A 24,909-nucleotide genomic window follows, 5' to 3' on the forward strand; every position below is an offset into this window, starting at 1 on the left:
CTGTAGGAAAAGTCATCCCGGATGAACTTTTCTATAGGAAAAGTCATCCCGGATGAACTTTTCTATGGGAAATGTCATCCCGGATAAATTTTTCTATAGGTAAAGTCATCCCGGATGAATTTTTCCATAGGAAAAGTCATCACGAATGAACTTTTCCATAGGAAAAGTCATCACGGATGAACTTATCCATAGGAAAAGTCATCACGGATGAACTTTTCCAAAGGAAAAGTCATCACGGATGAACTTTTCTATAGGAAAAGTCATCCCAGATGAACTTTTCTATATGAAAATTCATCCCGCATGAACTTTTCTATAGGAGAAGTCATGCTGGATAAACTTATCTATGGCAAAAAATCATCCCGGATAAACTATTTTATAGGAAAAGTCATCCCGGATGAACTTTCCTATAGGAAAAGTCATCCCGGATGAACTTTCCCATAGGAAAAGTCATCCTGACTGAACTTTTCTATAGGAAAAGTCATCCCGGATGAACTTTTCTATAGGAAAAGTCATCCCGGATTTCTATTAAAAGTCATCCTGACTGAACTTTTCTATAGGAAAAGTCATCCCGGATGAATTTTTTTTATAGGGAAAGTCATCCCAGGTGAACTTTTCTATAGGAAAAGTCATCCCGGGTGAACTTTTCTATAGGAAAAGTCATCCCGGGTGAACTTTTCTATAGGAAAAGTCATCCCGGATGAACTTTTCTATAGGAAAAGTCATTCCGCATGAAGTTTTATATAGGAAATGTCATCCCGGATGAACTTTTCTATAGGAAAAATCATCCCGGATGAACTTTTCTATAGGAAAAGTCATCCCAGATGAACTTTTCTATAGGAAAAGTCATCCCAGATGAACTTTTCTATAGGAAAAGTCATCCCGGATGAACTTTTCTATAGGAAAAGTAATCTCGGATAAACTTTTCTATAGGAAAAGTCATGACGGATGAACTTTTCTATAGAAAAAGTCATCCCGGATGAACTTTTCTATGGGAAAATTCATCCCGGGTGAACTTTTCTATGGGCAAATTCATCCCGGGTGAACTTTTCTATGGGAAAATTCATCCCGGATAAACTTTTCTATGGGAAAATTCATCCCCGATAGACTTTTCTATAGGAAAAGTCATCCCGGATAAACTTTTCTAAAGAAAAGGTCATCCCGGATGAACTTTTCTATAGGAAAAGTCATCCCGGGTGAAGTTTTCTATGGGAAAATTCATCCCCGATAAACTTTTTTATAGGAAAAGTCACCCCGGATGAACTTTTCTATAGGAAAAGTCATGCCGGATGAACTTTTCTATAGGAAAAGTCATCCCGTATTAACTTTTCTATAGGAAATGTCATCCCGGATGAACTTTTCTATGGGAAAAGTCATACCGAATAAACTTTTCTATGGGAATAGTCATCCCGGATAAACTTTTCTATAGAAAAAGTCATCCCAGACGAAGGAAAATATTTTTTTGTGATAAAACTTGTCAGCCCATGTGTTTTTCCGTTTTTAATGTTAGCCGTCCTTATAAAAAATAGTACCACATCTGATCAATTTTTTTCACTATAAACAAAAATAATAATACCAGCCATTAATAAATTAATAATAAAAAAGTGACTACTTAAAAACAACATACACTCAGACATATAAAAACATTCTCCAAATGAAAATATCTATGAATTATGTAAAATATAATAAACGATTAACAACAGCCCACATCTACGTTAGAAATTCTTGATCGTTAAGCATATGCATGGCATCTGTAGGCGCTAAGTATTTAACAGTGCCTAAAAATAGGATTTTTTTCAAAGAAAGAAAAATTTGAGGTTAGTTACACAGATTTAATAAAAATGTAAAATAAAAATAAGATATACATTTATATATAATATGAGATAATATGGAAGTAGATGGCCCTGGTTACCATCTACTTTGTTGTAAAAATCATAGTAAATTGATGTTCGGTCGGTTTTTTATGTAAACACATATCATATATACGTCGTTTAAAACAGTTGAGGTTAAAACTGAGACGTATAACACAGCCTGGATTTACACATTATCTTATTATACAGTAAGAGTCTCATTGTGAAATACAGTGAGATTCTTCTTGTCAGGAGAATAAGAATATTTTCACATCTACATCGATGTACTTCGATTGGCAATATAACTGCCAATTAAACAATATGGCGACCTTCTAAATGCAATCGGCGTCCCATGAAGACCTTGATTTAACTCTCTGATTATGACATCAATTAATAAATTCTCTACAAGCTCAGTGATTAAAACATTAAACAAAGTTATCTAAAAATTGTTCGTTAGCTTATCTCTACTAAAAACCCGTTTAGATTTCTTTTCTTTTGTCTTGACAACACGCCGTGGTAAAAAAGTTTGTTTATTGATATAAAAATACCAAAAAAAGTATTAACAATTTGTTCTAAAAATTTACAAAAACACCAAAAACAAATTAAAAATTATAAATATTTAAAAAATCTCTTACAAAAATCTCTATTGTCTTTGTCTTTTAAAATATCCTTTGGGTAAAAAAAAATCTCTCTATACATTGGATACCCACAGTAGAAGACACTGTTATGAGTTATTGTGTCCATCTTCATTAGGCGTCGATGTTTTAACGCTTGATTCAACATCAACATTATTATCTTCTTTAAGAGTTGCATTTTCAGCCGTTGGATTTGTATCATCGATTTGCTTACCATTTTCATCGCTGCTCGAATGATGACGTTGCAAATACATTTGCAGGCACACATGAACAATGAAGGCCACAAAAGCTGCCACACCAAATATCTCAAAAGTATGGCCACCACCAATCGAATCGAAAAGATAGCCAGCAATAAGGCTGCCCAAGGAGACACCAACACCTTCAAAGATGGCACCAACCAAACCCTGGAAAGAATAAATAAAAACCAGAAATAAATTTACAAATTCCCTTAATAAAGCACCTTTCCCTAAGAAAGATCTTTGCCCATGGAAAGGGTGTTTCTAAGGACCCTTTTCTAGGGAAAGGGTGCTTCTAAAGACTCTTTCCTAGGGAAGAATGCCTCCAAAGACCCCTTCCTAGGAAAAGTGTGCTTCCAAAGACCCTATCCTAGGAAAAGGGTGCTTCCAAAGACCCTTTCCTAGCAAAGGGTGCTTCCAAAGACCCTTTCCTAGCAAGGGGTGCTTCCAAAGAACTTTTTCTAGGGAAAGGGTGCTTCCGAGGGCCTTTTCCTAGGGGAAAGGTGCATCCGAGGGCCCTTTCCTAGGGGAAGGGTGCTTCTAAAAACACTCTCCTAGGGAAAGGGTGCTTCTAAAAACCCTTTCCTAGGGAATGGTTGCTTCTAAAAACCCTTTCCTAGGGGAAGGGTGCTTCTAAAACCCTTTCCTAGGAAAAGGCTTCTTCCAAAGACCCTTTAATAAGGAAAGGGTACTTCCAAAGACCCTTTCCTAGAGAAAGGATGCTTCCAAAGACCCTTTCCTAGAGAAAGGATGCTTCCAAAGACCCTTTCCTAGGGAAAGGATGCTTCCAAAGACCCATTCCTAGGGAAAGGGTGCTTCTAAAGACCCTTTCCTAGAGAAAGGGTGCTTCCAAAGACCCCTTCCTACGGAAAGAGTGCTTCCAAAGACCCTTTCCTAGAGAAAGGGTGCTTCCAAAGACCCTTTCCTAGGGAAAGGTTGCTTTCAAAGGCCCTTTCCTAGGGGAAGGGTGCTTCCAAAAACCCTTTCCTAGGGAAAGGGTGCTTCTAAAAACCCTTTCCTAGGAAAAGGGTACTTCTAAAAACCCTTTCCTAGGGAAAGGCTTCTTCCAAAGACCCTTTAATAAGGAAAGGGTACTTCCAAAGACCCTTTCCTAGAGAAAGGATGCTTCCAAAGACCCTTTCCTAGGGAAAGGATACTTCCAAAGACCCAGGGTGCTTCTAAAGACCCTTTCCTAGGGAAAGGGTGCTTCCAAAGACCCTTTCCCATGGAAAGGGTGCTTCCAAAGACCCTTTCCCATGGAAAGGGTGCTTCCAAAAACCCTTTCTTAGGGAAAGGGTGCTTCCAAAGACACTTTTTTAGGGAAAGGGTGCTTCCAAAGACACTTTCCTAGGGAAAGGGTGCTTCCAAAGACACTTTCCTAGAGAAAGGGTGCTTCCAAAGACCCTTTCCTAGGGAAAGGGTGCATCCAAAGACCCTTTCCTAGGGAAAGGGTGCTTCCAAAGACACTTTCCTAGAGAAAGGGTGCTTCCAAAGACACTTTCCTAGAGAAAGCGTGCTTCCAAAGACCCTTTCCTAGGGATAAGTAATAAGTTGAGCTAGAATTTTCCCTGAAATATCAAATATTTCCTCACCTGCATAGTCGTTTCTGTTCCCGGTGGTGCAACAATGCTGGCATAAGATGCCATTGTTGCATAAAACAGCCCGAATGTAACACCATTCAACAGTTCAATAGGCAGAGCATACCAGGGATCCTGTAGCATTGAATACAATATGAAACGTACACCAAAACCGAACAGGACCATACTCATGGCATTGACGTGACCGATTTTCTTCAAAATCCAACCGGAGAAAAAGAAAAATGGCAACTCTCCACAAAAACATTGGATGGACATAACAAAGCCCTGCAGAGTCTTCATGTAAGTGGCATCACAACCACCCAACGATTCCAAGTGTACAAATAAAAAGTTCCATATGAGTGCTGTGCCCAAACCAATGAAAATGCACCATATGAAAAAGATCAGGCAGTGCACCGATAGGAACATTTGACCAACATCTTTAACAATGTTGGGGGATAAGTGGGTTTGGGTGTGCTGAAATGAGAAACAAAATATTTTTTTATTCAAATAATTCATTTTTATGGGATTTTGAAAAGTCTCCACTTTTGGAGAGTTGTCAAAATTTACGATAACATGTTTCAAAATGTTTCGGAATTGATTTGTAATGAAAATAATTTAATTTGGGGCAGATTTTGAAAGTCTCCACAAGTGTGGAGTTGCAAATAATTACAATTTCGAACATATTTTTGCTTTTAGAGATTTAAAAATGTTCACGTTTTTGTTATATTTCAAATTAAGACATTTTTGAAAAGTCTCCAATTTTGGAGAGTTTTTAAAATTAATAGAATTATTACTTAGGAACAACCTGAAACAAAATAGGCTTATTTAAAGCCCAATTTGAGTGTCTCCATGTGCATTAAGTTGCTAATAATTGAGTTTTCAAGAAATCTTCCGATTGTTTTTTGAGACCTTCTCAGCATAAATTTCAGATTTATTTATTTATCTTTAATGACATACCTTCAATTTCATTGAGGCCACAACATCCAAACCAATCAGCACCGCTGTCATCCAGAAAACAATTGTATAATCTTTCTCTACACCATTAGACATTTTATCCACCAAAACTCCAGCCAGAATGGAGAATATACCCCAACCCACAGAACCATATAGTCGCTGTTTACCATACAAATGGGCCCGTTCACCCAATATACCAAAACAAATGGCATCACCAATACTAACCACCGCCGCCATACCTATCCATGATATAATCAACATACCAAAGAACCACCAAAATTGATAAAGGCCCATAGCAGCTTTGGTACTTATCACCGGGCTATCGGCTATTTTACCATCCAAATAGGTATCATTGCAATCCATGGAACACAACGTACTAAAGTACGGTTTATCTTTGGGACAATACATTGTGGCATTGTGGCCATTTACCTCAGCCTTTATATGCGGTACACTAAAGAACATACAACCCTCATTGGTGGTTTCATTACGTTCCACTAAGAGATTTGTAAAGGTGGCACTTATATCTATGTTAGCTGTGTTATTTGCTGGCGGACACAGACCCGTTGTATTCCAGTCTTGACATATTATATCCCACATAAATGCCTGAGTGGGACATGTTAGTTTACAAGCTAACGCTTTATCCTGATAGTCACGTTCAATTTCATTTATGGTACACTGATCTTCGGTACAAAAGTGGAAATTGGCCTCACCCGCATGACAATGGAAGGTGACAGATGGTAATTGTTGTGGAATGGCAGGTGTAAACATAATGGCGAAAAAGGCAACTGCGGTAAGTATTTCAGCGGCTATGAAAAGTGTACGATGACGTTGGTAACTGTAAAGGAAGAGAAGGAAGAAGGGGGTCAATGGTGATATTTTCGTAGAAATCTTATTCCCACTTACCGATCTGCTATAAAACCACATAACGGCTTGGCCAGCATGCCAATTACTGGCAATATAGCATACATGGTCCCCACAACCACATTTGAATAACCCAATTGTTTGGCTAGTGTGGGCATAAAGGGTACAACAGGTGCAGTTCCTGGAAAGAGAAATATTTATAAATACAATAAAAAAATGATATTTGGCAGAAATGTAAAATAAAATAGGATTTCCCAACATTTTTGTTAAAATTCCAAGAGTCTCCAATGATGATAAATTTATTTTTAAGCAAAAATTTAACTTAAATAGTCAATAATAAAAATTTAATGTTCACCTTACTATCCACTTTCACATAAAAAAGGATGTAAAATAATTTCCAAACAATTTTATAAAGTCTCCACTTTTGGAGACTTTTCTAAAATTGCTTTAGAACGGTTTAAAATTACCGCATGAGTAATAACAAGGAGTTTAAACCAATTTGGTGGTATTTTTGGAAGTCTCCACTCACATAGTTTTATTGTATACCTTTATGGTTGGTAAATTGATGGCAATTAAGGTGGAATAGCAACCTAGGAAAGTTTTTCTCTTGTTGATAGTAACCAAATTGCTATAATGTTTACGTAAAAATCATTTCTGAGATTTTTTGAAAGTCTCCAATTTTGGAGACTTTTCTAGAATTACTCTAGAAGCGTTCCAAATTTTATAATGTTCAATAAAAACACAGACTATGAGTTTAAATGCAATTTTCAAAAGTCTCCATTCAACTATTTTTGACTTAAAAGGCCATTTCAAATGTCTAATAAAGTTCCAATGCAAGGGAAAGTTCATCAGAGATGACTTTTCTTATAAAAAAGTTCATCGGAGATGACTTTTCTTATAGAAAAGTTCATTGGAGATGACTTTTCGTATAGAAAATTTCATCGGAGATGACTTTTCTTATAGAAAAGTTCATCGGAGATGACTTTACTTACAGAAAAGTTCATCGGAGATGACTTTACTTACAGAAAAGTTCATCGGAGATGACTTTACTTACAGAAAAGTTCATCGGAGATGACTTTTCTTATAGAAAAGTTCATTAGAGATGACTTTTCTTATAGAAAATTTCATCGGAGATGACTTTTCTTATAGAAAAGTTCATCGGAGATGACTTTACTTACAGAAAAGTTCATCGGAGATGACTTTACTTACAGAAAAGTTCATCGGAGATGACTTTACTTACAGAAAAGTTCATCGGAGATGACTTTTCTTACAGAAAAGTTCATCGGAGATGACTTTACCTACAGTAGAAAAGGTTATCGGTGATGACTATTCTTATAGAAAAGTTCATCGGTGATAACTTTTCCTATAGAAAAGTTCATCGGAGATGACTTTTCTTATAGAATAGTTCACCGGAGATGACTTTTCTTATAGAATAGTTCACCGGAGATGACTTTTCTTATAGAATAGTTCACCGGAGATGACTTTTCTTATAGAATAGTTCATCGGAGATGACTTTTCTTATAGAAAAGTTCATCGGAGATGACTTTTCGTATAGAAAAGTTCATCGGAGATGACTTTTCGTATAGAAAAGTTCATCGGAGATGACTTTTCGTATAGAAAAGTTCATCGGAGATGACTTTTCGTATAGAAAAGTTCATCGGAGATGACTTTTCGTATAAAAAAGTTCATCGGAGATGACTTTTCGTATAAAAAAGTTCATCGGAGATAACTTTTCTTTTAGAAAAGTTCATCGGAGATGACTTTTCTTTTAGAAAAGTTCATCGGAGATGACTTTTTTTTATAGAAAAGTTCATCGGAGATGACTTTTTTTTATAGAAAAGTTCATCGGAGATGACTTTTCTTATAGAAAAGTTCATCGGAGATGACTTTTCTTATAGAAAAGTTCATCGGAGATGACTTTTCTTATAGAAAAGTTCATCGGAGATGACTTTTCTTATAGAAAAGTTCATCGGAGAAGACTTTTCTTATAGAAAAGTTCATCGGAGATGACTTTTCTTATAGAAAAGTTCATCGGAGATGACTTTTCTTATAGAAAAGTTCATCGGAGATGACTTTTCTTATAGAAAAGTTCATCGGAGATGACTTTTCTTATAGAAAAGTTCATCGGAGATGACTTTTCTTATAGAAAAGTTCATCGGAGATGACTTTTCTTATAGAAAAGTTCATCGGAGATGACTTTTCTTATAGAAAAGTTCATCGGAGATGACTTTTCTTATAGAAAAGTTCATCGGAGATGACTTTTCTTATAGAAAAGTTCATCGGAGATGACTTTTCGTATAGAAAAGTTCATCGGAGATGACTTTTCTTATAGAAAAGTTCATCGGAGATGACTTTTCGTATAGAAAAGTTCATCGGAGATGACTTTTCGTATAGAAAAGTTCATCGGAGATGACTTTTCGTATAGAAAAGTTCATCGGAGATGACTTTTCGTATAGAAAAGTTCATCGGAGATGACTTTTCGTATAGAAAAGTTCATCGGAGATGACTTTTCGTATAGAAAAGTTCATCGGAGATGACTTTTCGTATAGAAAAGTTCATCGGAGATGACTTTTCGTATAGAAAAGTTCATCGGAGATGACTTTTCGTATAGAAAAGTTCATCGGAGATGACTTTTCGTATAGAAAAGTTCATCGGAGATGACTTTTCGTATAAAAAAGTTCATCGGAGATAACCTTTCGTATAGAAAAGTTCATCGGAGATGACTTTTCTTTTAGAAAAGTTCATCGGAGATGACTTTTCTTTTAGAAAAGTTCATCGGAGATGACTTTTTTTTATAGAAAAGTTCATCGGAGATGACTTTTCTTATAGAAAAGTTCATCGGAGATGACTTTTCTTATAGAAAAGTTCATCGGAGATGACTTTTCTTATAGAAAAGTTCATCGGAGATGACTTTTCTTATAGAAAAGTTCATCGGAGATGACTTTTCTTATAGAAAAGTTCATCGGAGATGACTTTTCTTATAGATAAGTTCATCGAAGATGACTTTTTTTATAGAAAAGTTCATCGAAGATGACTTTTCCTATAGAAAAGCTCATCGCAGATGACTTTTCCTCATCGAAGATGATTTTTCTTATAGAAACGTTCATCGGAGATGACTTTTCTTATAGAAACGTTCATCGGAGATGACTTTTCTTATAGAAACGTTCATCGGAGATGACTTTTCTTATAGAAACGTTCATCGGAGATGACTTTTCTTATAGAAAAGTTCATCGGAGATGACTATTCTTATAGAAAAGTTCATCGGAGATGACTTTTCTTATAGAAAAGTTCATCGAAGATGACTTTTCTTATAGAAAAGTTCATCGGAGATGACTTTTCTTATAGAAAAGTTCATCGGAGATGACTTTTCTTATAGAAAAGTTCATCGAAGATGACTTTTCCTATAGAAAAGTTCATCGAAGATGACTTTTCCTATAGAAAAGCTCATCGAAGATGACTTTTCCTATAGAAAAGCTCATCGAAGTTGACTTTTCCTATAGAAAAGCTCATCGAAGATGACTTTTCCTATAGAAAAGCTCATCGAAGATGACTTTTCCTATAGAAAAGCTCATCGAAGATGACTTTTCCCATAGAAAAGCGCATCGAAAATGACTTTTTTTTATAGAAAAGTTCATCGACGATGACTTTTCCTATAGAAAAGTTCAACGATGATGGCTTTTCCTGTAGAAAAGTTTATCGAAGATGACTTTTCCTATTGAAAAGTTCATCGGAGATGACTTTTCTTATAGAAAAGTTCATCGGAGATGACTTTTCTTATAGAAACGTTCATCGGAGATGACTTTTCTTATAGAAAAGTTCATCGGAGATGACTATTCTTATAGAAAAGTTCATCGGAGATGACTTTTCTTATAGAAAAGTTCATCGAAGATGACTTTTCTTATAGAAAAGTTCATCGAAGATGACTTTTCTTATAGAAAAGTTCATCGAAGATGACTTTTCCTATAGAAAAGCTCATCGAAGATGACTTTTCCCATAGAAAAGCGCATCGAAGATGACTATTCTTATAGAAAAGCTCATCGAAAATGACTTTTTTTTATAGAAAAGTTCATCGACGATGACTTTTCCTATAGAAAAGTTCAACGATGATGGCTTTTCCTGTAGAAAAGTTTATCGAAGATGACTTTTCCTATTGAAAAGTTCATCGGAGATGACTTTTCTTATAGAAAAGTTCATCGAAGATGATTTTTCTTATAGAAACGTTCATCGGAGATGACTTTTCTTATAGAAACGTTCATCGGAGATGACTTTTCTTATAGAAACGTTCATCGGAGATGACTTTTCTTATAGAAACGTTCATCGGAGATGACTTTTCTTATAGAAAAGTTCATCGAAGATGACTTTTCTTATAGAAAAGTTCATCGAAGATGACTTTTCTTATAGAAAAGTTCATCGAAGATGACTTTTCTTATAGAAAAGTTCATCGGAGATGACTTTTCTTATAGAAAAGTTCATCGGAGATGACTTTTCTTATAGAAAAGTTCATCGGAGATGACTTTTCTTATAGAAAAGTTCATCGGAGATGACTTTTCTTATAGAAAAGTTCATCGGAGATGACTTTTCTTATAGAAAAGTTCATCGGAGATGACTTTTCTTATAGAAAAGTTCATCGGAGATGACTTTTCTTATAGAAAAGTTCATCGGAGATGACTTTTCTTATAGAAAAGTTCATCGGAGATGACTTTTCTTATAGAAAAGTTCATCGAAGATGACTTTTCCTATAGAAAAGCTCATCGAAGATGACTTTTCCTATAGAAAAGCTCATCGAAGATGACTTTTCCTATAGAAAAGCTCATCGAAGATGACTTTTCCTATAGAAAAGCTCATCGAAGATGACTTTTCCTATAGAAAAGCTCATCGAAGATGACTTTTCCTATAGAAGAGCTCATCGAAGATGACTTTTCCTATAGAAAAGCTCATCGAAGATGACTTTTCCTATAGAAATGCTCATCGAAGATGACTTTTCCTATAGAAAAGCTCATCGAAGATGACTTTTCCCATAGAAAAGCGCATCGAAGATGACTATTCCTATAGAAAAGCTCATCGAAAATGACTTTTTTTTATAGAAAAGTTCATCGACGATGACTTTTCCTATAGAAAAGTTCATCGAAGATGGCTTTTCCTTTAGAAAAGTTCATCGAAGATGACTTTTCCTATTGAAAAGTTCATCGGAGATGACTTTTCTTATAGAAAAGTTCATCGGAGATGACTTTTCTTATAGAAAAGTTCATCGGAGATGACTTTTCTTATAGAAAAGTTCATCGGAGATGACTTTTCTTATAGAAAAGTTCATCGGAGATGACTTTTCTTATAGAAAAGTTCATCGGAGATGACTTTTCTTATAGAAAAGTTCATCGGAGATGACTTTTCTTATAGAAAAGTTCATCGGAGATGACTTTTCTTATAGAAAAGTTCATCGGAGATGACTTTTCTTATAGAAAAGTTCATCGGAGATGACTTTTCTTATAGAAAAGTTCATCGGAGATGACTTTTCGTATAGAAAAGTTCATCGGAGATGACTTTTCTTATAGAAAAGTTCATCGGAGATGACTTTTCTTATAGAAAAGTTCATCGGAGATGACTTTTCTTATAGAAAAGTTCATCGGAGATGACTTTTCTTATAGAAAAGTTCATCGGAGATGACTTTTCTTATAGAAAAGTTCATCGGAGATGACTTTTCTTATAGAAAAGTTCATCGGAGATGACTTTTCTTATAGAAAAGTTCATCGGAGATGACTTTTCTTATAGAAAAGTTCATCGGAGATGACTTTTCTTATAGAAAAGTTCATCGAAGATGACTTTTCCTATAGAAAAGCTCATCGAAGATGACTTTTCCTATAGAAAAGCTCATCGAAGATGACTTTTCCTATAGAAAAGCTCATCGAAGATGACTTTTCCTATAGAAAAGCTCATCGAAGATGACTTTTCCTATAGAAGAGCTCATCGAAGATGACTTTTCCTATAGAAAAGCTCATCGAAGATGACTTTTCCTATAGAAATGCTCATCGAAGATGACTTTTCCTATAGAAAAGCTCATCGAAGATGACTTTTCCCATAGAAAAGCGCATCGAAGATGACTATTCCTATAGAAAAGCTCATCGAAAATTACTTTTTTTTATAGAAAAGTTCATCGACGATGACTTTTCCTATAGAAAAGTTCATCGAAGATGGCTTTTCCTTTAGAAAAGTTCATCGAAGATGACTTTTCCTATTGAAAAGTTCATCGGAGATGACTTTTCTTATAGAAAAGTTCATCGGAGATGACTTTTCTTATAGAAAAGTTCATCGGAGATGACTTTTCTTATAGAAAAGTTCATCGGAGATGACTTTTCTTATAGAAAAGTTCATCGGAGATGACTTTTCTTATAGAAAAGTTCATCGGAGATGACTTTTCGTATAGAAAAGTTCATCGGAGATGACTTTTCTTATAGAAAAGTTCATCGGAGATGACTTTTCGTATAGAAAAGTTCATCGGAGATGACTTTTCGTATAGAAAAGTTCATCGGAGATGACTTTTCGTATAGAAAAGTTCATCGGAGATGACTTTTCGTATAGAAAAGTTCATCGGAGATGACTTTTCTTATAGAAAAGTTCATCGGAGATGACTTTTCTTATAGAAAAGTTCATCGGAGATGACTTTTCTTATAGAAATGTTCATCGGAGATGACTTTTCTTATAGAAATGTTCATCGGAGATGAATTTTCTTATAGAAATGTTCATCGGAGATGAATTTTCTTATAGAAAAGTTCATCGGGGATGACTTTTCTTATAGGAAAGTTCATCGGGGATGACTTTTCTTATAGGAAAGTTCATCGGGGATGACTTTTCTTATAGAAAAGTTCATCGGAGATGACTTTTCTTATAGAAAAGTTCATCGAAGATGACTATTCCTATAGAAAAGCTCATCGAAAATGACTTTTTTTTATAGAAAAGTTCATCGACGATGACTTTTCCTATAGAAAAGTTCAACGATGATGGCTTTTCCTGTAGAAAAGTTTATCGAAGATGACTTTTCCTATTGAAAAGTTCATCGGAGATGACTTTTCTTATAGAAAAGTTCATCGGAGATGACTTTTCTTATAGAAAAGTTCATCGAAGATGATTTTTCTTCTAGAAACGTTCATCGGAGATGACTTTTCTTATAGAAACGTTCATCGGAGATGACTTTTCCTATAGAAAAGTTCATCGGAGATGACTATTCTTATAGAAAAGTTCATCGGAGATGACTTTTCTTATAGAAAAGTTCATCGAAGATGACTTTTCTTATAGAAAAGTTCATCGAAGATGACTTTTCCTATAGAAAAGCTCATCGAAGATGACTTTTCCCATAGAAAAGCGCATCGAAGATGACTATTCCTATAGAAAAGCTCATCGAAAATGACTTTTTTTTATAGAAAAGTTCATCGACGATGACTTTTCCTATAGAAAAGTTCAACGATGATGGCTTTTCCTGTAGAAAAGTTTATCGAAGATGACTTTTCCTATTGAAAAGTTCATCGGAGATGACTTTTCTTATAGAAAAGTTCATCGAAGATGATTTTTCTTATAGAAAAGTTCATCGAAGATGATTTTTCTTATAGAAACGTTCATCGGAGATGACTTTTCTTATAGAAACGTTCATCGGAGATGACTTTTCTTATAGAAAAGTTCATCGGAGATGACTATTCTTATAGAAAAGTTCATCGGAGATGACTTTTCTTATAGAAAAGTTCATCGGAGATGACTTTTCTTATAGAAAAGTTCATCGGAGATGACTTTTCTTATAGAAAAGTTCATCGGAGATGACTTTTCTTATAGAAAAGTTCATCGGAGATGACTTTTCTTATAGAAAAGTTCATCGGAGATGACTTTTCTTATAGAACTGACTTTTCTTATAAAAAAGTTCATCGGAGATGACTTTTCTTATAGAAAAGTTCATCGAAGATGACTTTTCCTATAGAAAAGCTCATCGAAGATGACTTTTCCTATAGAAAAGCTCATCGAAGTTGACTTTTCCTATAGAAAAGCTCATCGAAGATGACTTTTCCTATAGAAAAGCTCATCGAAGATGACTTTTCCTATAGAAAAGCTCATCGAAGATGACTTTTCCTATAGAAAAGCTCATCGAAGATGACTTTTCCTATAGAAAAGCTCATCGAAGATGACTTTTCCTATAGAAAAGCTCATCGAAGATGACTTTTCCTATAGAAAAGCTCATCGAAGATGACTTTTCCTATAGAAAAGCTCATCGAAGATGACTTTTCCTATAGAAAAGCTCATCGAAAATGACTTTTTTTATAGAAAAGTTCATCGACGATGACTTTTCTTATAGAAAAGTTCATCGGAGATGACTTTTCTTATAGAAAAGTTCATCGGAGATGACTTTTCTTATAGAAAAGTTCATCGGAGATGACTTTTCTTATAGAAAAGTTCATCGGAGATGACTTTTCTTATAGAAAAGTTCATCGGAGATGACTTTTCTTATAGAAAAGTTCATCGGAGATGACTTTCCTTATAGAAAAGTTCATCGGAGATGACTTTTCTTGTAGAAAAATACATCGGAGATGACTTTTCTTATAGAAATGTTCATCGGAAATGAGTTTTCTTGTAGAAAAGTTCATCGGAGATGACGTTTCTTATAGAAAAGTTCATCGAAGATGATTTTTCTTATAGAAACGTTCATCGGAGATGACTTTTCTTATAGAAAAGTTCATCGGAGATGACTTTTCTTATAGAAAAGTTCATCGGAGATGACTTTTCTTATAGAAAAGTTCATCGGAGATGACTTTTCTTATAGAAAAGTTCATCGGAGATGACTTTTCTTATAGAAAAGTTCATCGGAGATGACTTTTCTTATAGAAAAGTTCATCGGAGATGACTTTTCTTATAGAAAAGTTCATCGGAGATGACTTTTCTTATAGAACTGACTTTTCTTATAAAAAAGTTCATCGGAGATGACTTTTCTTATAGAAAAGTTCATCGAAGATGACTTTTCCTATAGAAAAGCTCATCGAAGATGACTTTTCCTATAGAAAAGCTCATCGAAGTTGACTTTTCCTATAGAAAAGCTCATCGAAGATGACTTTTCCTATAGAAAAGCTCATCGAAGATGACTTTTCCTATAGAAAAGCTCATCGAAGATGACTTTTCCTATAGAAAAGCTCATCGAAGATGACTTTTCCTATAGAAAAGCTCATCGAAGATGACTTTTCCTATAGAAAAGCTCATCGAAGATGACTTTTCCTATAGAAAAGCTCATCGAAAATGACTTTTTTTATAGAAAAGTTCATCGACGATGACTTTTCTTATAGAAAAGTTCATCGGAGATGACTTTTCTTATAGAAAAGTTCATCGGAGATGACTTTTCTTATAGAAAAGTTCATCGGAGATGACTTTTCTTATAGAAAAGTTCATCGGAGATGACTTTTCTTATAGAAAAGTTCATCGGAGATGACTTTTCTTATAGAAAAGTTCATCGGAGATGACTTTTCTTATAGAAAAGTTCATCGGAGATGACTTTCCTTATAGAAAAGTTCATCGGAGATGACTTTTCTTGTAGAAAAATACATCGGAGATGACTTTTCTTATAGAAATGTTCATCGGAAATGAGTTTTCTTGTAGAAAAGTTCATCGGAGATGACGTTTCTTATAGAAAAGTTCATCGGAGATTATTTTTGTATAGAAAAGTTCATCGCAGACGACTTTTCGTATAGAAAGGTTCATCGCAGATGACTTTTCGTATAGAAAAGTTGACCGGAGATGACTTTTTGTATAGAAAAGTTCATCGGAGATGACTTTTCGTATAGAAAAGTTCATCGAAGATGACTTTTTGTATAGAAAAGTTCATCGAAGATGACTTTTTGTATAGAAAAGTTCATCGGAGGTGACTATTCGTATAGAAAAGTTCATCGGAGATGACTTTTCGTATAGAAAAGTTCATCGGAGATGACTTTTCGTATAGAAAAGTTCATCGGAGATGACTTTTCGTATAGAAAAGTTCATCGGAGATGACTTTTCGTATAGAAAAGTTCATCGGAGATGACTTTTCGTATAGAAAAGTTCATCGGAGATGACTTTTCGTATAGAAAAGTTCATCGGAGATGACTTTTCGTATAGAAAAGTTCATCGGAGATGACTTTTCGTATAGAAAAGTTCATCGGAGATGACTTTTTGTATAGAAAAGTTCATCGGAGATGACTTTTCGTATAGAAAAGTTCATCGGAGATGACTTTTCCTCTATAATCATCGAAAAATTCATAGTACGTTATGACTTTTTTATAGAAAATGAGAGAGAGAGAGAATGGTTTTATTAATTGTTTATAACCCCTTTTAACAATAAAATGCTGGTTTGTTTTTATTGTTTATAATTTGTTAAGGTCTTAAAATGCTATTCCATCCATTATTGTTTCCCCAGCAATCTTATCATCCATCCACAATTCATAGAAGAAACATGATTACAAATTCAATTAGTCCAACGCCATCGTCGCCTATTTCAATCATATTTCTTTAATCTACCATTGACATTGAGCATGTGGAAAATTGGCCAATTGATAGGGTGGTGGGGAGTGAATGTGGGATTGTAAGTTAAATTGATTGAGTGAACATTAAATGAAAGGCCAACAAACAAATAATAACAACAACATTGTAAGCGAATTTATGAGGAGGATAAATGAAGAAGAGACGACGGATACTTGAAAGATTATTTAGGGGCATTCATCTTTCACCTAATGTGGGCAGTATGCAACTGTCAATATGCAAAGTGAGAATTATGATTAATTGCACTTGAAGAAAATTATTCATAAATAAAAAATATATCTAAAGATAAATTGATTTCTTTTTTCGCCTATGCCTACTTCAGTTTGCCTTTTACTTATCTCTGACTTTTCTTATCATCCCAAGTATTTTTTAGAGATGACAATTTTTGACATGTAAAGAGTGTATACAAATATTTGTTTACATGTTTGTATGACAAAACATCGTCCTCATTGTTTGCCTTTGCTTTTTTGAAATGCATATTTAAGTAATGCCTGCCTTTTGCCTTTGGATTGCTCTAAACTTGTGTCCACATAACATGTCTGTTATCAAAAAATTTCCCGCCCACAGACTGGTTAATTTTCTATCTGCATACCCAAACACACACCGACACTCATGCGTTTATTAGCATAGTTGGGGTATTGCATTCTGTGTTATATTGCCCTAGAGACGACGACTATTGTTTAAATTTAATCAAGATAAGCTACATAGTAATACTGGACAACAAAAAAGAAGAACAACAACTCTCTTTCCGCACATGCCTATACCAGCACAGCCAACAAGCGTGTATATAGAGTTTAGTTGCTGATAAAACTAAAAAAGTATGACAACAAGTAAATATGGGGTAATTCTAAACCGAAATATAAGGACAAGTGAAGTAAACAAATATTGCAAAAAATACCAAAAACAAGCAACAATTGGTGTTTTGAGCTGCAAAACCGCAATGCATTTGGTGGGTATGGTGGAAGGAGGTAACGAGGTAAATAAATTATCGTTAAAATCACGTAGATCTAAAAATATTTGATATAACAACAAATTTTAACATTTTTTGAGGCAATATAAAATGTTTTTCGACGTGTGGAATGAAGAAGACTCAAAGCTTTGACCATTTTTGTTGGGTGGTATTTTATGAAATATAAAGATTTTAAATCTACGACAATGACTATTACTATAGAAAGGCTCATCGACGATGACTCTTCCTATAGAAAATATCACAGACTATGACTTTTCCTATAGAAAAGTTCATCGAAGATGACTTTTCCTATAGAAAAGTTCATCGAAGATGACTTTTCCTATAGAAAAGTTCATCGAAGATGACTTTTCCTATAGAAAAGTTCATCGAAGATGACTTTTCCTATAGAAAAGTTCATCGAAGATGACTTTTCCTATAGAAAAGTTCATCGAAGATGACTTTTCCTATAGAAAAGTTCATCGAAGATGACTTTTCCTATAGAAAAGTTCATCGAAGATGACTTTTCCTATAGAAAAGTTCATCGAAGATGACTTTTCCTATAGAAAAGTTCATCGAAGATGACTTTTCCTATAGAAAAGTTCATCGAAGATGACTTTTCCTATAGAAAAGTTCATCGAAGATGACTTTTCCTATAGAAAAGTTCATCGAAGATGATTTTTCCTATAGAAAAGTTAATCGAAGATGACTTTTCCTATAGAAAAGTTAATCGAAGATGACTTTTCCTATAGAAAAGTTCATCGAAGATGACTTTTTCTATAGAAAAGATTATCGATGATGACTTTTCCAATAGAAAAGTTTATTGAAGCTAAGTTTTCCTATAGAAAAGTTCAACCTGGATGACTTTTCTATAGAAAAGTCATCGTCGATGATCTTTTCTATAGGACGACGATGACTTTTCCTACAGAAAAGATCATCGACGATGACTTTTCTATAGAAAAGTCATCCAGGTTGAACTTTTCTATAGGATGACTTTTCCTATAGAACATTTCATCGACGATGACTTTTCCTATAGAAAAGTTCATCGGGAGATTCATCTTCGATGACCTTTCCTATAGAAAAGTTCATCGAAGACGATTTTTCCTATTGAAAAGTTCATCGACGATGACTTTTCCTATAGAAAGGTTCATCGACGATGACTTTTCCTATAGAAAAGTTCATCGACGATGACTTTTCCTATAGAAAAGTTCATCGACGATGACTTTTCCTATAGAAAAGTTCATCGACGATGACTTTTCCTATAGAAAAGTTCATCGACGATGAATTTTCCTATAGAAAAGTTAATCGAAGATGACTTTTCCTATAGAAAAGTTCATTCACGATGACTTTTCCTATAGAAAAGGTCATCCACGATGACTTTTCCTATTGAAAAGTTCATCGAAGATCATCGACGATGATTTTTCCTATAGAAAATATCATCGACGATGACTTTTCCTATAGAAAAGATCATCGATGATGACTTTTTCTATAGAAATGATCATAGACTATCGAAGACTTTTCCTATAGAAAAGATCATCGACGATGACTTTCCTATAGAAAAGATCATAGACTATGACTTTTCCTATAGAAAAGTTCATCCATGATGACTATTCCTATAGAAAGTTTTATCGAAGATGACTTTTCCTTTAAAAAAGTTCATCGAAGATGACTTTTCCTTTAAAAAAGTTCATCGACGATGACTTTTCCTATAAAAAATTTCATCGACGATGACTTTTCCTATAGAAAATTTCATTGACGATGACCTTTCCTATAGAAAATTTTATCGACGATGACTTCTCCTATAGAAAAGTTCATCGGGAGATTCATCTTCGATGACCTTTCCTATAGAAAAGTTCATCGAAGACGATTTTTCCTATTGAAAAGTTCATCGACGATGACTTTTCCTATAGAAAAGTTCATCGACGATGACTTTTCCTATAGAAAAGTTCATCGACGATGACTTTTCCTATAGAAAAGTTCATCGACGATGACTTTTCCTATAGAAAAGTTCATCGACGATGACTTTTCCTATAGAAAAGTTCATCGACGATGACTTTTCCTATAGAAAAGTTCATCGACGATGACTTTTCCTATAGAAAAGTTCATCCAAGATGACTTTTCCTTTTCAAAAGTTCATCGAAGATGACTTTTCCTATAGAAAAGTTCATCGAAGATTACTTTTCCTATAGAAAAGTTCATCGAAGATTACTTTTCCTGTAGAAAAGTTCATCGAAGATTACTTTTCCTATAGAAAAGTTCATCGACGATGACTTTTCCTATAGAAAAGTTCACCGAAGATGACTTTTTCTATAGAAAAGTTCATCGACGATTACTTTTCACATAGAAGATGACTTTTCGTATAGAAAAGTTTATTGAAGCTAAGTTTTCCAATAGAAAAGTACTTCCGGGCTGATTTTCTATAGAAAAGTTCATCGGCGATGATTTTCCCTATAGAAAAGTTTATCTGGGATGGCTTTTCTTATAGAAAATTTCATCCGGGAAAATTTTTCCTATAGAAAATTTCATCCGGGGAAATTTTTCCTATAGAAAAGTTCATCCGGGGAAATTTTTCCTATAGAAAAGTTCATCCGGGATGAATAAGAAAAGTTCATCGACGACGACTTTTCCTATAGAAAAGTTCATCGAAGATGATTTTTCCTATAGAAAAGTTTATCCGGGATGGCATTTCTTATAGAAAATTTTATCCGGGGAAATTTTTCCTATAGAAAAGTTCATCCGGGATGAATTTTACTATGGAAAAGTTCGTCGAAGATGATTTTTCCCATAGAAAAGTTCATCGAGGTTGGCTTTCCCCATAGAAAAGTTCATCGAAGATGACTTTTCCTATAAAAAGCTCATCGAAGATAAATTTTCCTATAAAAAAGCTCATCGAGATAAATTTTTCTTTAAAAAACCTCGTCAAAGATGACTTTTCCTGTAGAAAAGATCATCGACGATGACATTTCCTATAGAAAAGTTAATCGACGATGACTTTTCCTATAGAAGATGAATTTTCCTACAGAAAAGTTCATTGAACCTATATTTTCCTATAGAAAATTTCAACCGGGATGACTTTTCCTATAGAAAAGTTCATCGGTGATGATTTTCCCTATAGAAAAGTTTATCCGGGATGACTTTTTCTATAGAAATGTTTATCCGGGATGGCTTTTCTTATAGAAAATTTCATCCGGGGATATTTTTCCTATAGAAAAGTTCATCCGGGATGAATTTTACTATGGAAAAGTTCATCCGGGATGACCTTTCCTATAGAAAAGTTCATCGAAGATGATTTTTCCCATAGAAAAGTTCATCGAGGTTGACTTTCCCTACAGGAAAGTTTATCGAAGATGACTTTCTATAAAAAAGCTAGTTGAAGATGACTGTTTCGTTAAAAAAGTTAATTGTCTGCTATTTTCCATTTGAGAACAAATCCGGCTTTTATGGGGTTCTGAATGTTGCATATTTCTATTATACATCTTTGTTGTTTCTCAGCATATTGTAGCGTTAAATTGCGCTAACCTAAAATGTATACCCATTAATCATTTCTATAGAAAAAACATTACAAAAATACACTAATATTTACCTATAGCTTTGCCTCAAAGCCCATTTGATATTTATCTCACTCGTCATCTTTAATTTTTTTTATTTTAGGAACAACTTTACTTTACCCTGAAACCTCGGATTTTTTTGAAAAAAAATATTTCGATAGATCTTGTCTTCCTGATTACGGCAATATATATTTTTCGGCTGGGACGTACCCGGTTATCCGGTTATTTGATCCGTAAGTTTGAATAAAAAACCCACCCGTAGAACCGGTTATTTTGAACCGATTTACTTGATATGGGTATCATATGAAAGCTTATGAAAATGCCTATCGAATGGTATACGGGTTTATACCCGTCATGTAACCAGTTCGACAGATATATCCAAAAAACCGTTTTATTTTTTTATTTTATAAAAATGTTAAATCGTTAAAAATAACCAAGTTTTTCCTGTATTTTAAAGTTTTCCTAGACAGACGGCCTTCGGCCGGGGCTTAGGATTTTCACCTCTGGGGTATGTCCAAAAACCGGCTACGCGATCCAAAATTTTCCTACATCCAAGTTTTTCCTATATTTTAAAGTTGTTCTAGACTGCCGGCCTTCGGCCGGGGCTTAGGATTTTCACCTCTGGGGTATGTCCAAAAACCGGCTACGCGATCCAAAATTTTCCTACATCCAAGGTTTTCCTATATTTTAAAGTTTTTCTAGACTGCCGGCCTTCGGCCGGGGCTTAGGATTTTCACCTCTGGGGTATGTCCAAAAACCGGCTACGCGATCCAAAATTTTCCTACATCCAAGTTTTTCCTATATTTTAAAGTTTTTCTAGACTGCCGGCCTTCGGCCGGGGCTTAAGATTTTCACCCCTGGGGTATGTCCAAAAATCGGCTACGCGATCCAAAGTTTTCCTACATCCAAGTTTTTCGTATATTTTAAAGTTTTTCTAGACTGCCGGCCTTCGGCCGGGGCTTAAGATTTCCCCTGGGGTATGTCCAAAAACCGGCTACGCGATCCAAAGTTTTACTAAATTAATTTTATTCCATTACATTAACATGGCATTCTATTGTAAAAATTTAGATTTTTATAGAAAGAATAATGTAAATAGTTGAAGACCAATATCTCCGGCTTCATATATGGTACCGCTGCGAATAGTATCGCGTTGGAAAGTGCAGGCTACAGTGCAGGCTACAAACTATGTGATGTACTTCATAATCGGTTATTTTTAATGTTTTTAATTTTTTTTTTATAAAATAACCGGTTTTTTGGATGAAGGGTATAAACCCGTATACCATTCGATAGGCATTTTCATAAGCTTTCATATGATACCCATGTCAAGTATATCTGTTCAAAATAACCGGTTATACGGGGGGTTTTTAATTCAAATTTACGGATCAAATAACCGGATAACCGGGTACGTCCCAGCCGAAAAATATATGTTGCCGTAATCAGGAAGACAAGATCTATCTATAACAAAAATTTCAGCGTTATCCGAGCCTTAAGGGTAAAGTAAAGTTAAGCCTTATTTTACATCATTTTCCTATATTTGTATCTTATAAATGACGACATTTCAATTTGATTGAAATGATAGACAGCTGATCGATACTTTTGGCGGCAAAATTCATCATGCAACTGTGACTTTTGTTACTTCTCTCATTCTCTATCTTCTCTAATTCAGAATGCTGTGTTGTTTTTTGTGTTACCCCCTCCAATTAGAAAAATACCTTGTATTTTCTTATTCTCTCAGTGTATAATTTAGTAGGAAGAGACGATTAGACTTTGCACGAAAAAGCAAACAAACAAGTAATAATAAAAAACACAGTAATAATAATTATTATTGTGGACTAACATGTATGGGCATTAATGAGGGGTAATGATGCCTGCCAGATAAAAAAATGTGTCAAATGCCTTATTATTGTGGTCCCCTCTGTAAACCCAACATTCCCCTTTGTCCCCAAAACCCCCTTTTATTCCTTGACAAATTACTAAATTACTTACCAGCATTAAAGAAAAAATAATGCGCCTTCATCGGCAACAAATCTTTGTCAATTCTTGGTCTCATTTTGTTGATGATATAGTGTTTCGGGCCGGCTTCGTTGTAATTTAATGTTAATAATGAGGTTGTTGAGGTTTACTGAATTCTTTGAACTCTTGATTGAGCAATGAAATTAAAATAGCCCCCTTTTTAATGACTGAAATCAAGTTAAATCACAATAGGAAGGAAATGTAAGTGTTTCGTGTTGTTTTTTGTGTAGAGTGTAAATATTGACATACACAGCCTAATTATATACTAAAAACAAACTAAAGTGGCACAATGAAATATGACATTTACACTCTAACAACAACAATACACATTATATTTTGACAATCGTAATCGTTGGTTGATTGTTCGGTCAATACATAACAAATGTTGCTTTAAAAGTGCGAACTCAAAGCAGCAACAAACATTTTATTTAATTAAAATATTTTAAACTTTTTAATTAACCAATAAATAAAACTTTTTAAAAGTAATTTTTTTTTAGTGGACACATTTATTTGATTCTTCTTCTTTAATTATTTTCGCACCACACTTCATTCATACGACATTGCACTCTATTTTCCCCCAATCACTCTCACACATCACACACAAAAAATCTTGTTTTGGCAAATCTTGTCATGCTTGATTTACTTTCTTCGTAATGAACGCACTTTACTTTTAACCCGTTGGAAAATTAATTATTTAATTAATTAGAAAACACGATGTTTTTTAATTAACGTGTCTCGCGTCGTGCCATCTTTTTTGTTATTTTGTTGACGGAATAAAAAGCACTAAAGAGAAATAGAAAAGTACTCGCAAATTGACGACAGATGTTCGGAAGAGAGTTGCCGTATTGTTAATATGGTCTCTAGATATGTTGGGAAACATATGTTGAGGGATAAAACTTTTAATTGATTTGTGAGTGGGATGTTAATGACAGAGACGTAGCGTTTTTGGGGATGGTTACTAAAAACCTAAAAAACTATGGAGGACAGAGACATTTTAATAATTGTTTGTTTTCAGGAAAAAGAAGAGTTACAAGTGCTTGCTAGAAGAAATTTGTCCAGCAAGAATTTGCAAACACTCTGTAAAAGAACTGTCAAAATGTCTCTCTTGATTCGCTCTTTTTTGCTGGCTTTTTGTGTTAACAGACGATACAAATTGTTACAAGTTTTAGGGTAACCAGACAGACCTAATGTCGTTAAAACAAAAATCTAAAAATCTATTAAAATAAGAATAAATAAAACAAAATGATGCCCATAACGTAACGGTCGGCTGTTTATTATTTAATCGGTGCTTTGAGTGGCGTCTTTTGTAACATAATTTAAAAAGAAGTGATGCAAATAAGGATATAAAATAGGAAATTAAGGAAATGAGGAGCAATGTGGCCAATTTCAAGGTAATTATAAGATAATTTTTCTTTATAAAAATCGTAAAAATGTTAGTATGATTTCTTCTACATAAACTTCGACAGATAACCATGCGCAATAGGAAATTACGCAGCCTTTTTCAGGCTTCAGAACACCGAGTAACATGATTTTGGGTTGAAAAATTACATGGATATCGGAGATGAGCAATAGGAAAAATTAATGACAATGTATTTTTCTAAAGAAATAGTCTTCTTCGGCTAACATTTCTATAGGAAAAGTCATCCAGGATGAACTTTTCTATAGGAAAAGTCATCCAGGATGAACTTTTCTATAGGAAAAGTCATCCAGGATGAACTTTTCTATAGGAAAAGTCATCCAGGATGAACTTTTCTATAGG

The 24,909-nt window shown here is 34.4% G+C and overlaps 1 protein-coding gene across 7 annotated transcripts; it reads right to left on the reverse strand.

Moving 5' to 3' along the window:
• Window positions 1-1,482: 1,482 nt before the first annotated feature.
• On the reverse strand, window positions 1,483-23,935 carry Sugb (Sugar baby transporter). 7 transcript variants are annotated; one of them, XM_073982533.1, is made up of 7 exons: window positions 23,819-23,935; window positions 23,124-23,317; window positions 6,153-6,291; window positions 5,253-6,084; window positions 4,311-4,769; window positions 2,697-2,886; window positions 1,483-1,775 (listed from the first exon to the last, which is right to left on the reverse strand). In XM_073982533.1, exons 2-7 carry the CDS (start codon window positions 23,185-23,187, stop codon window positions 1,708-1,710), a joined length of 1,752 nt encoding a protein of 583 aa, XP_073838634.1. In that variant the 5' UTR covers window positions 23,188-23,317; window positions 23,819-23,935; the 3' UTR covers window positions 1,483-1,707. The 7 variants fall into 7 exon arrangements, with proteins under 7 accessions (XP_073838634.1, XP_073838633.1, XP_073838632.1 ...); XM_073982532.1 differs by having other exon boundaries at window positions 23,814-23,935; XM_073982531.1 differs by having other exon boundaries at window positions 23,794-23,935.
• Between the last annotated feature and the right edge of the window lie 974 nt (window positions 23,936-24,909).

The sequence above is a fragment of the Musca autumnalis genome, unplaced genomic scaffold (assembly GCF_047663935.1).
Source record: "Musca autumnalis isolate F117 unplaced genomic scaffold, ASM4766393v1 scaffold_4, whole genome shotgun sequence".
Lineage (NCBI taxonomy): Eukaryota > Metazoa > Arthropoda > Insecta > Diptera > Muscidae > Musca > Musca autumnalis.